At 39.2% G+C, this 12,454-nt stretch overlaps 1 protein-coding gene across 10 annotated transcripts in view; it reads right to left on the bottom strand.

Moving 5' to 3' along the window:
• TRDMT1 (tRNA aspartic acid methyltransferase 1) overlaps positions 1 to 10,291 on the bottom strand; it is a 57,183-nt gene extending 46,892 nt beyond the window's left edge. For 2 of the 10 annotated variants that reach the window (XM_009199813.4, XM_009199816.4), the window contains exon 1: positions 8,372 to 10,266. In XM_009199813.4, coding sequence (XP_009198077.1) covers positions 8,372 to 8,435 — 64 coding nt within the window. In that variant the 5' untranslated portion in view covers positions 8,436 to 10,266. Of the gene's footprint in view, positions 1 to 3,744; positions 4,577 to 8,371 lie in introns of those variants that run through there. The other 8 variants (XM_009199817.4, XM_009199818.4, XM_009199812.4 and 5 more) reach the window with 7 other exon arrangements.
• Positions 10,292 to 12,454: the final 2,163 nt, after the last annotated feature.

The following is a 12,454-nucleotide window of genomic DNA, read 5'->3' as shown; positions in this document are numbered from 1 at the left end:
GAGACCAGCCTGGCCAACATGGTGAAACCCCGTCTCTACTAAAAATTCAAAATTAGCTGGGCATGGTAGTGCGTGCCTGTAGTCCCAGCTACCCAGGAGGCTGAGGCAGGAGAGTCGCTGGAACCCAGGAGGCAGAGGTCGCAGTGAGCCAAGATTGAGCCACTGTACTCCAGCCTGGGTAACAGAGTTAGAAGACATCAAACGATCTCTCTTTGCAGATGATGTGATTTTATACTTAGAAAACTCTAAAGACTCCACCAAAAGTCTACTGGAACTAATAAATGACTTCGTCAAAGTTTCAGGATACTAAATTAATATGCAAAAATTAGAAGCATTTCTATACACCAATAATGTTCAAACTGAGAGTCAAATCAAGAATGTGATCCTATTTACAACAGCCACAAAAAATATATAAAAATACATAAGAATACATCTAACCAAGGAGGTGAAAGATCTCCACAAGGAGAACGACAAAATACTGCTAAAAGACATCATACAGGTGACAAATGGAAAAACATCCTATGCTTATGGATTAAAAAAATAAATATTGTTAAAATGGTAGTACTGCCTGAAGCAATCTACAGATTCAATGCTATTCCTATCAAACTACTAGCATCATTTTTTTCACAAAATTGGAAAAAAACTATTCTAAAACTCATATGGAACCATAAAAAAGCCTGAATAGCCAAAGCAATCCTAGGTAAAAAAAACAAGTCCAGAGGTATCACATTACTGGACTTCAAGCTATACTATAAGACTACGGTAACCAAGACAGTATGGTACTGGTACAAAACAGACATATTAGACCAATGAAACAGAATAGATAACCCAGAAATAAAGCTACACACCTACAGCCATCTGATCTTCAACAAAGTAGACAAAAAAAAAAAAAAAAAATGAGGAAAGGACTCACTATTTAATAAATGGTATTAGGATAACTGGCTAGCCATATGCAGAAGAATGAAACTGGACCCCGACTTTTCACTATATACAAAAATTAACTCAAGATGGATTAAAGACTTAAATGTAAGACCTCAAACAATAAGAATCCTAGAAGAAAACCTAGGAAACACCACTTTGGACATCAGCCTTGGAAAAGAATTTATGACTAAGTCTTCAAAAGCAATTGCAACAAAACAAAAATTGACAAGTGGGACCTAATTAAACTAAAGAGCTTTGGCACAGCAAAAGAAACTATTAACAGAGTCAACAGACAACCCACAGAATGGGAGAAAATATTTGCAAACTATGCATCCGGGAAAGGTCTAATAACACCAGAATCTAAAAGAAACTTAAACAACTGAGCAAGCAAAAAACAAACAACTCCATTTAGAAAATGGGCAAGGACATGAACAGATACTTCTCAAAAGAAGTGGCCCACCAACAAAATGAAAAAAATGGTCATCATCACTAATCTTCAAGAAATGCAAATCAAAACCACAATGGGACAGCACCTCACACCAGTCAGAATGGCTACGATTAAAAGTCAATAAGAGGTTAGGCATGATGGCTCACGCCTGTAATTCCAGCACTTTGGAAGGTTGAGACAGGAGTTTGAGATCAGCCTGGTCAACATGGTGAAACCCTGTCTCTACTAAAAATACAAAAATTAGCCAAGTGTGGTGGTGGGCACCTGTAATCCCAGCTACTCGGGAGTCTGAGGCAGGAGAATTGCTTGAACCTGGGAGGCAAAGGTTGCAGTGAGCTAAGATCATGCCACTGCACTCCAGCCTGGGCAACAAAGCAAGAATCCAACTCAAAAAAAAAAAAAGTCAAAAAAACCCACAGATGCTGGCAAGGCTGCAGAGAAAAGGGAGCACTTATGCACTATTGATGGGAATGTAAATTTATTCAGCCACAGTGGAAAGCAGCTTGGAAATTTCTCAAAGAACTTAAAACACAATTACCATTCGACCCAGCAATCTCATTACTGAGTATACATGCAAAAGAAAGCAAATCATTCTACCAAAAAGACACATATACTCGCATGTTCACCACAGCACTAGTCACAATAGCAAAGAGGTGCCCATCAATGGTGGACTGAATAAAGAAAATGTGGCATATATACATCATTGGAATATTATGCAGCCATAAAAAGAACGAATCATGTCCTTTGCAGCAACATGGATGCATCTGGAGGCCATTATCCTTAGCGAATTAACACAGGAACAGAAAACTGAATACCTCATGTTCTCACTAATAAGTGGGAGTTAAACATTGGATACTCATGGACAAAAAGGTGGCAACAATAGACACTGGGGACTACAAGAGGGAGAAGGGGAGCAGCAAAGGTTGAAAAACTAACTGTGGGTACTATGCTCAGTGCCTGGGTGATGGGATCATTCATACCCCATATCTCAGCATCACACAATACACCTAAGTAACAAACCTGAACATGTACCCCTTGAATCTAGAAGTCGAAAAAGAAAAAAAAAATTTACCCCAACCCCAAAAAATACTTTGCAGTGAAGTAAGCACACATTATTCAGCACAAGAAAAGATAAGTAATTCAATTGTCTAATGGGAAGTTAAGGTTCTCTTTTACTGAATATTCAAAATTCATCTTACATATTTCTTTTTTGTATTTCAAGTTTATTAACTTCCACAGGTACCAGAGAAGAAATGATAAATATATTTTAATGGGACAACTTTTTACATTGCTTCACTTTAAATCTGACATGCTATATAAGAGTAACTATGAGGAAATAGGCATAAAAAGGAAAATTTTATAATCCCAAAGACAGGTATGTATAAATAAAAAAAAAGTAAGTGGTTTATATTCCAGCCCCTAACAACTGATGCTATAAAAATATCCTTAGGTGACATTCATATCTACATACAAATACACTTCATCATAATGTAGTTGCCTGATTCAGTTACAAACACACCCAGTTACAAACTAGTTTGGTAGACTCCCAAGTTGGCATATAAGTCGTGGAGGAACAAAGACAAAAGAGATTCAGAAAATGAATAATTAATATGTGACAAATGAGAGGCTTGGCATTTTAAAAGAAAATCTTAAGGCTAAGTAATTCTTACTAAACACAATGAAGTATTACGGGGTAAAACTCAAAGCCAACTCCTCGGAAGAGCTTTAGAAGCTCTTTGGCAGACAGGCCTTTTTGCTTTAAAGGCTGACTCCAATATTTGACTATATAGAAAACAGTCATCCAACTAGAGCTTTCCTTCATTTGCCACCTTAAACCACATTTTACTCTTCTCCTGCTACTACATTTTAAAATGAGAAAAATACAGAATTTTATTTGCAGGTGACCTTGCAGGCTCCCCTGATATATAACCCATGACACTACTTCTTCCACTGCTTTCTGAAAGAAGATATTTTCACTTGGAAGATTCTCATTAGCCAAAACTTTGTAGACTGTGCAGACATAAATATCAAAGTGTGCATAAGTAGTTTCTGTATAGGTCAAATATATATTTAAAAATGTAATAGACATTGTTATGCTGTGGCCATCTAGAATCTTTGCCTATGTTTCCTGTGTTTGAAAATTTGCCACAATATGGATCTTTCCTTCCCCAAATAGAAGCCAGAACTCGCCTTCTCAGCGTCCCTTGTCTGACAGTGGGATGTAGTGCCTATCAACCACATGCATCTACATGATAAGACCTCAGTTTAGAGTCAGCAATGTGAGGAGAGACTTCAATTCAGAGGTAGCAATGTAAGGACTTAAACAAATGAGGAAACCCATCTTTCTGGCAAGGGAAGTGGTAAGAGGTACCCACCTCTCGGGAAAAATGACGGCACTTTTGGCTTCCAGACCCCAGCACCGTTGGTGTAAGCTGTGATGTTGGGATACAGCTTCACTGTGGAAATACCCACAGTATAGTGTGGGCAGTGTTTCTGTTCACCTAACCTGTTTGTTGGTGTCCTGGAGATTCTGTGAGTTTCCAAATTTTTTTTTTCCTGATTATGTTAGCTACAGTGGATTCTGTGGGTTGCAACTAAGAATTACATATAATACAAAAAAATAATCTGGGCTAAATAAACCTTCATCATTTGATAAAACTATAGCAGAATGATTATCAATTCAATAGTAACCTCAATAGTAATCTACAAAGAGTGTGGTACTGTGCTAGAGGCTGTACAGGAACAGCAAAGGATGTTACATTTAAGCCATGTAAACACATGGGCATATAGATACAAAATAAAGTTAAACGAAATTTAGAAAATATAGAAGCATCTATGTAGTGACTGTAAAAATGCAACAGCATATTAGATATGCTGATAAGGATGAAAAACTTTTATTGACATATTTTTTAAATGTTCACTGGGTTTGAGGTAAATCTATCATGTTGCTAAAGAAATTAAATATACTTTTTATAACTTAAAAGTCAGTAATGTGGAGAAAAATATTTGCAAATCATATATCTAATAAGACATTAAGATCCAGAGTATATAAAGCCTACAATTCAACAACAACAACAGAAAGAAAATTCCAAAATGGGCAAAGGACTTGAAAAGGCACTTCTCTGTATTGAAGAATACAAATGACTAACAGGCACATGAAAAGATGCTCAACAACCGGGCACAGTGTCTCATACCTGTAATCCCAGCACTTTGGGAGGCCAAGGTGGGTGGATCACCTGAGGTCAGGAGTTTGAGACCAGCCTGGCCAACATGGTGAAACCCCATCTCTACTAAAAATACAAAAAATTAGCCAGGCATGGTGGCAGGGACCTGTAATCCCAGCTGCTCGGGAGACTGAGGCAGGAGAATCGCTTGAACCCAGAACGCAGAGGTTGCAGTGAACCAAGATCACGCCATTGTACTCCAGCCTAGGCAAGAAGAGTGAAACTACATCTCAAAAAAAAAGGAAAAGAAAGAAAAAGAAAAGATGTTCAACATCTTTAGTTATTAAGAAAATGCAAATCAAAACCACAATGGGATATGATTTCATATCCATCAGAACGGCTATGATTTTTTAAAAATGGAATAACAAGTGGAGAATATGCAGATGGAGGCAACAGAGTGCTCATGCAATGGGAAATTGAATGGGAAATTGTGCCGCTGCCGTGGAAAACAGTCTGGTGGTTCCTCAAGAGTTAAACAGAATTATCATATGATCCAGCAATTCCACTGCTAGGTCTATATCCCAAAACTTAAAAAGTAAGGACTCAGACAATACTTATATACCAATATCCAAAGCAGCACTATTCACAATGGTCAACAGGTAACTGATACAACTGAAGTGTCTATGAACAGATGAATGCATACACAAAATTGTACAGATATACAATGGAATATTATTCAACCACAAAAACAATTGAGATATTGATACAGGCTACAAAATAAATGAATCTTGAAAGCATTATTCTAAGTGAAATAAGCCAGACACAAAAGGACAAATGTTGTATTATTCTACTTATGTGTGGTACACAAAGCAGACAAGTTCATAAAGACAAAGTAGAATCAAGGTTACCAGGGACTTGAGGGAAAGGGAATTCAGAGTTTTTGTTTAATAGGTACAGAGCTCTGTTTGAGATGATTAAAATGCTTTAGAAACGAACAAGGGTGATGGTAGGACAACACTGTGAATGTACTTAATGCCATTGAACTATACACTTAAAAATAGTTTAAATGATACAATCCATGTTGTGTTTTACCACAATAAAAAAAAATTCCGTTATGAACCTTATCTAGAAATCAGTCAAAACTGAAGTTCAATATTATTCCTTTTGTGCTGCTTATTATACTATTTAACGTATAGATCCAAGGAAGTTAGTAGATCTAACCAGAACAATGGCAACATAGCATGGTCAAAAGGTCAGGTAGGTAGACCTAGGTTAGAATATAGGTTCTACCACTAATTAGTTTATTACATACTTAAAAAAGGATCTGAATTTAAAAGATCCCTAATAAACAGTAGAGTTAGCTGCTGTTATTAGTCTTTATTATTATATTAAAAACCACCCGGAAAGGAGCAATGCATTTTATAACAGGTAAATTTTAAACTTTAGTACACCAAATAAGTGAACATTGGAAGGCAAACGAGTGTGGAAAAATATGTGTATCAATATGATTACGAGTCTATCCCTAATATGCAGACTTCCACCCAAAAGATGAGAGCAGGGAGGAACAGGGAGCTAGGAAAGTTGCTTTGGATCACAGGGTGGGCCAGGGAAGGCCAACACACGAACTAAGACATGAAATGTGAAATGAAGCTGGAGTGAAAAAGTCTGGGGTTAGGGAGCACTCTGGATAAGGCAACAGCAAAAGCAAAGGCCAGAACTTCGAAGAACTTTGAGGGTTTGAGGAGCAGAGAGAAAGAAAACCAATGAGCCTCGACAAGAGAGGCTGAGGAAAGAATTCAGGGAATAGTTTAATTAGAATTTCAGCTTTGGATGTTGACGGTGAAGCGGGATGCTGAGGGGGAGTGGCGGATAAAATTGAAGAGGAGACAGAAGCCAGAACTCACAAGCCTGTTAAGAAGATGGGACTGTGATTCCAACCTCAAAGGGAACCACTTAAGCAGCGAAGTAAAATGATCTGGTTTACTCTGCAATGATCATTCTGCCTGCTAGAAGGAAAACAGATGGATTAGGGAGGCAGAATGGAAGGAAGGAGAGAAGCTGGAAAGCTAGGTTAATAATTTAAATTAGAGAACATAATAGCTTAGATTCACAACAGTAGCACTGGCAATCGAAAAATGTGTACAAATTCACGTTGCACTGGCTAATAGGACAGAAGATATTTTACTCTTTCATTAATCCCCAAACAGTAACTTAAAATTACACAATTTCCCCTAACAAATTAGCAAGGATTAAAAATTGATAATACAAAATCTCTGAAAAGCAATTTGCTATCCTCTCTCTCAAAAGCCTGAAAAATTCTCATAGTTTTTCACTTAGTAACTAGCACACAGTTAAGTCTTACTGTTGAATTAATTCATTCCAACAGTTAGGAAACATGCTTAAAGAGAAAATCGGCATTACACTCAAGAATGTAACTGTAGCACATTGTACTTGCAAAAACTTGAAGAATTATCTAAATATTCCACACTTAAGGAGTGGTTGAATTACAGCTTAGGATAAAGTACTACGCAATTCATTAAGGAGTTTCAAGACGTGGGAAAACGCGGACAGTATATCACTTTAGACAATTAACAAAGAGTAAATAGTACTAGAGCTTTGTTTCGATGCTGTTAAGTTTTAATATGAGAAATAAAGATAGCCAGCAAATAAGTACTAAAAACTTGATCATTAACCTAGTCTAGAATTGAAACTCAATAAATCTGCTCAAAAAAGTTATATGCTAAACCCATTAAATATTGTCTGTATCTTACACTTAGTCTCTTGTTAGCCTTGGTTCTAAATAAGGAAGCAGGGGAGCTTCAGTTTGGTGGTTGTCTTAGTAATTTAAGAATAAACATGCACCTTCAAAGCCTGTTTGTCACTCTATATCCCCAGCTCCTAGCACAAAATCTGGCACAGAATAGGAGCTCAATAAATAATTTTGAGGGACTATCACCAAAAGTAAACCTTTCAGTTCCAACTCAGCACGAAAGAAATCAAAAATCTCAAAATCAAAGACTTGCATAAAAAGTAATAGTTTGCTTGATAATATCTCGTGATGTCGTTTTAAAGTAATAGCGATAACAATGTATAATACTTGGAGTGGCTACAATGTATCAGGCACTAACAAGCACTTGACAGACTTTAATCCTTATAATCATCATTCTCTTTTAAAACCAGGAAACAGGTTCATCACAGTTCACTAACTAGCCCAACGTCACACTGCCACCAGGCTGGAACTCAGTTCTTTGGCATCTAAACGCAGAACTATAGAAGACACGTTTCTTTCCAACGATCAGACTTCCAAGTTCTCCAAGCTTCCTCTACCGTCCTATTTAGCATTCGCAAACTTCCACCTTTAATTGTAGCTATTACCCCTTCCAAGATCCATCTCTCACCAGGGGAGCCCCTGCTAGCTCACTCCCTCCCTCCCAGCTGGGAAGTCCCCCAGGATGAAGGACCGAGTCTCCATGCTTCTCGGTGGCTGCACACTTAGAATGGGGGCTTGGCACCAGGCGGGGAGCTCGCCCCTTTGATACCCTTTGAGTTTGATTTACTGCCTTGCGAATCCCAACTCCCAAATGAGCCCTTGGAGGCGCCGTGTGCGGCCCCTCGGACCAGACTCGGCGCCAGAAGGGAGTCAGCGTCTGGAGGGGTGGACAGGGCGGCGCGCAGGAGCGGTTTCCAAGACAACCGAAGGCCGCCCCACAGTCCGCCCCACAGTGTCCGCCCCACAGCGTCAGCCCCTAGCGTCTCGCCGCTCCGCCCCTTCCCGGCGCCGGTGCTCCGACCAGCCCCCGTGAGCGAATATAGAGAGGGGTGCTCGATGGGCTCTCACCTCTCAGCGCGTGGTGCATGCCGCCCACGCCGCTGTACAGCTCCAGCACCCGCAGGGGCTCCATCCCCGCGCCTCAGCCGCTGCAGCCCCGGAGCTAGGCCTGCCGGTCCGTCGCTCCTCCTCCCTCGATCGCACCGCTCCCTCAGCCTCTGGTTCCGCAGCGTTTCAGTTCCCCCTTCTCCTGCGGCTCCAGGCTGAGGGCTTCAGAGGGCCGCGCGGCCTGGGGGTTGGCAGGGGTCGAGAGGGGAACAAAGAACGGAAAACAATAAGGCTTCCCGAATGAATGGCAGCCACTCTGTAGCCTGATTTACGCTCCATTTCCTTCTTTGGTGTCACGGGCCTTGAGTGGAAAAGAAATCCAGAGTTCAGTAAAAGGGAGAAAACTGCCTTGGTTTCTAAGTGAATTAACACTGGTTAGAAGCCAGAAAAAAAATCATTTTTCAGGCAAGCTGCTTTTCTGTCACTTAGAAGCCTGAACATTCAAACATTCTTTCCACAGTGTGCCTTGTGTCCTGCCTGCCCTGGGTCAATAGAGATAAATCAGACCAGCCTCTCTCCTAGAGAAGGTTCCAGAATTACAAGTAAGGACACAAGTCCACTAGCAGCAGAGAAAAACCCGTGTGCGTGCCAATAATACAGAGGATGTTTGTTGTGTCTATTAGTGCGGTTAATTATGTTTTAGCTTGGAAATTTCACCTACATAGAATACACAGTGAATATCATGTAGGATTATTTATGGGTCTTTAAGTGCTAGGGCCTTGATTCCTCAGGATGGTCCAGTAACCAATTGTTAAAGGCTCATGTTGATGAAAAAAGACAAACTCCGTAAAATGTTTGAAGAGGTTTATTCTGAGCCCAAGGTGAGGATGGTGACCCATGACACAACCCCAGGGGGTCCTGAGAACATGTGCCCAAGGTGGTTGGGCTACAGCTTGGGTTTATATGGTTTTAGGGAGACATAAGGACGTTAATCAGTATATGCAAGGTGTACTTGGTTTGGTCCATAAAGATGGGACAACTCAAAAAGGGGAAGGATTCCAGGTCACAGGTGGATTCAAAGATTTTCTGACTGGCGATTGATTGAAAGAGTTAAGTTGTGACCTAAAGACCCGGAATCAACAGAAAGGAATGTGTCTGGGTTAAGATAAGGTGGAGACCAAGGTTCTTATTATGTAGATGAAGTCTCATAGGTAACAGGCTTCAGAGAGAATAATTGGCAAACGCCTCTTATCACATGTAAAAAGATGCCAGACTCTTAGTTAAATCTCTCTTGGATCAGGAAAAGACCTGGAAAGGAAAAGGGAGTCTCTATAGAATGTAGATTTACCCCACAAGAGATGGCTGTGCAGGGCCATTTCAAAATATGTCAAATAAATTTATTTTAGGGTCAAATGCTTTGATTTAGGGCCTGTTATCTTTCATATGGTGCTTTACTAGAGTCAAGTTGGAATTTTGGTATCTTATTGCTAAGAAGAGTCTGTTTTGTCAGTATGAAGATCTCTTGTTTTAATATTAATGCTGATCAATTGTGCCTGAACTCCAAAGAGAGGAGAGTATAATGAGGCATGTCATGCTTCCCTTTCCCATCATAGCCTGAACTAGTTTTTCAGGATTCTTTGGAATCTGCTTGGTGGAGGGGTTCACTCAGTCAGTTGGGGGGAGCTTAGAAATTTGGGGGGGGTGCTTATAGTCACTTATAAATGAAAATAATGTACCCATATGGAGGATAGAAAATGTTCCCATTGTGAAGTGTTCTTCAGTTTGTTCCCAACACTACCACAGGTTTTCGTTAGGGGGAACTTGGGGGGTACCACTGTAATAACAATAACCGATATGTTAGAAATGTTGCATGCCTGCTAATGTGATGCTGTTAACAAATAAAAGTATAACCACTGCATCCAAATTATAGAATTCACTGGTTCATTTTGATGTTGTCTGTGAAATTAACTTTTTTAATTGTAAATGTGCATTGGCCATGTGCTTTACTTTTTGTTAGTCACTTTCAGATAACAAGAGGGGTATGGTGATACCAGATAACTCAGCTTTAGCCCTGGCATTGCCAGTTAACTGATTGTGTCACTTTGAGATGACCCTGGTTTCCTCATCTTTAAGATAAAGGAGAAGGGAACAGAAAGAGATGGATTGCTGAGGGTGTTTTCGTTCCAAGAAATGCATTCATGGCTGAATTCAAATTTGAAAAAAATGAGACCTGATTTGGCAACCTGTTAATTATTTATTCAATTTGAAAAATGTAGAAAGAAGACTTGTTACCTGCTTTAAGCAAATGCACTCTTAAACTAACTTAAATTATAGAAATCATGTACAAACTGACATATGTATAATGCATGAAGCCAACTTTTCTAATATTTATTACCTATAGTACCAGAAATAAACATCAGTACATAAAATGTAAAGGGAGCTATGTAGTCATAGTGACTTATATATAGCCGAAACCCAATATATTAAACAAATCTGGAATTTTCAGCATTCATGCTATAAATCAAAATAAATGTGACAAAAGACCTTACCTGTAGGGGAGAGACAGTACAGAAACGTGGCAGAGTTAATGAAAAATGCCAACCTCCTCAGAGGAAGGAGCCTCAAACCCCTTCCCCACACAGGCTAATTACAAACTGTTTACTCTGATACTTAAGGATCTTCGCAGTGTAGCCCTGAACTTACTTTTCTTCCTTTTTTCTCTTCTTGAACTCTGCTATAAATGAAACTGCTTGGTGTTCCCCAAACATACCCTTCACTTCACTTCTCTGCTTGTATTCTTTCCCTTCTCTAGAAATCTCCTAGACTTCTTCAAGATCTATACTTCAAGTGGAACCTTCTTTCTGGACTCCCAGCCTAAAATATCCTGACACATTACGACTCCTCAATCTCCCTCGTCTTCTGAAATACAGATCACCCTTATACCTGTCATTCAATCCTTCCAGTTCTTCTAGCCCAATTTTCACCTCATATGTGCCACGTCTTTATGTATTATTTCCTCTCTAAAGCTTATCTCATATGGTAATTATTTCAAGAATGAAAACTCTCTCCATAATCATAATCTACAACTATCTCCATGGAAGCATCTGTAGATATTAGGCCCCCTGGGATTATGTATGCAAATGTCTTCCAATCACTGGCACAAATTACGTGATTTGGTGGAAGAGCGGGAGGGCTGGTGGAAGTGGTACAATAGGGAGTAGTCCAGGAGAAAAGTGGGGTGAGCAGAATGAAAGTATATATTGATTACTTTTTCCCAAAGCAAATCCTGAGGGCTCATAAAAGAGAAGAAAAGCTCTCTAGCCCCATAGTTTCCCATGAAGTCATCCTCAATGATATGTACAATACTATTTATATTTTAATTACAGAAACTAGACATACTTCTAAAAAAGCAAACAAATATCAAAACTTGAATGTTAGTATATTTAGTACATTTTCTCTAAAAGCAGAAAATGCATTTCTTTAAAAAAAACAACACATTAATTAACACCTGGAAAATAAAGGCACATATAAAGCATATCAGAAATAATTAAGGGGCACATCACAATACTAAGGATTGTATTAAAAGAATAATAGCGCACACTCAATTATTAAAGACACTGGGCTTGGAATCTGATGACATTTTTATCTTCTTCCCCTATGCATTCTTTCACTGATCATTAATATCTAATAAAATGGAATAAAGTTTTCCAAGTGCTGAAAATGCTTTTTCCAATCATCTTTGAATTTCCATGATCCAGGCCACTCTATTTCTCAGTGAAACATGATGTGGATTCCTACACAGGCTCACTTACAGGCTGAGGACACCCTGTTTATGCCAATTTCAGTCACGAACAAGTTGCATTTAGGTTTTACACTGAAAAATAATGGTCTTTATGAATTGCATGGAAAATGAAAAAGTCATACGAGAAGAAAATGACAACAAGAAATGTCCTCAAGAGAGTACATTTTACAAATTTGAATTAGAAAGGACCACAGAGCTTATTTACCACTTCCGAGCTCCCACTTATTTAAGAATGCCTTCTACTATTTTCCTGATCCGTGGGCAGTAAGCCTTAGCTTGCAAACTGCTAATGAAATGTTTCA

This window comes from Papio anubis, chromosome 11, assembly GCF_008728515.1.
Source record: "Papio anubis isolate 15944 chromosome 11, Panubis1.0, whole genome shotgun sequence".
NCBI lineage: Eukaryota > Metazoa > Chordata > Mammalia > Primates > Cercopithecidae > Papio > Papio anubis.
The sequence above is the reverse complement of the archived record's forward strand: the minus strand, read 5'-3'. Positions and strand labels throughout refer to the sequence as shown.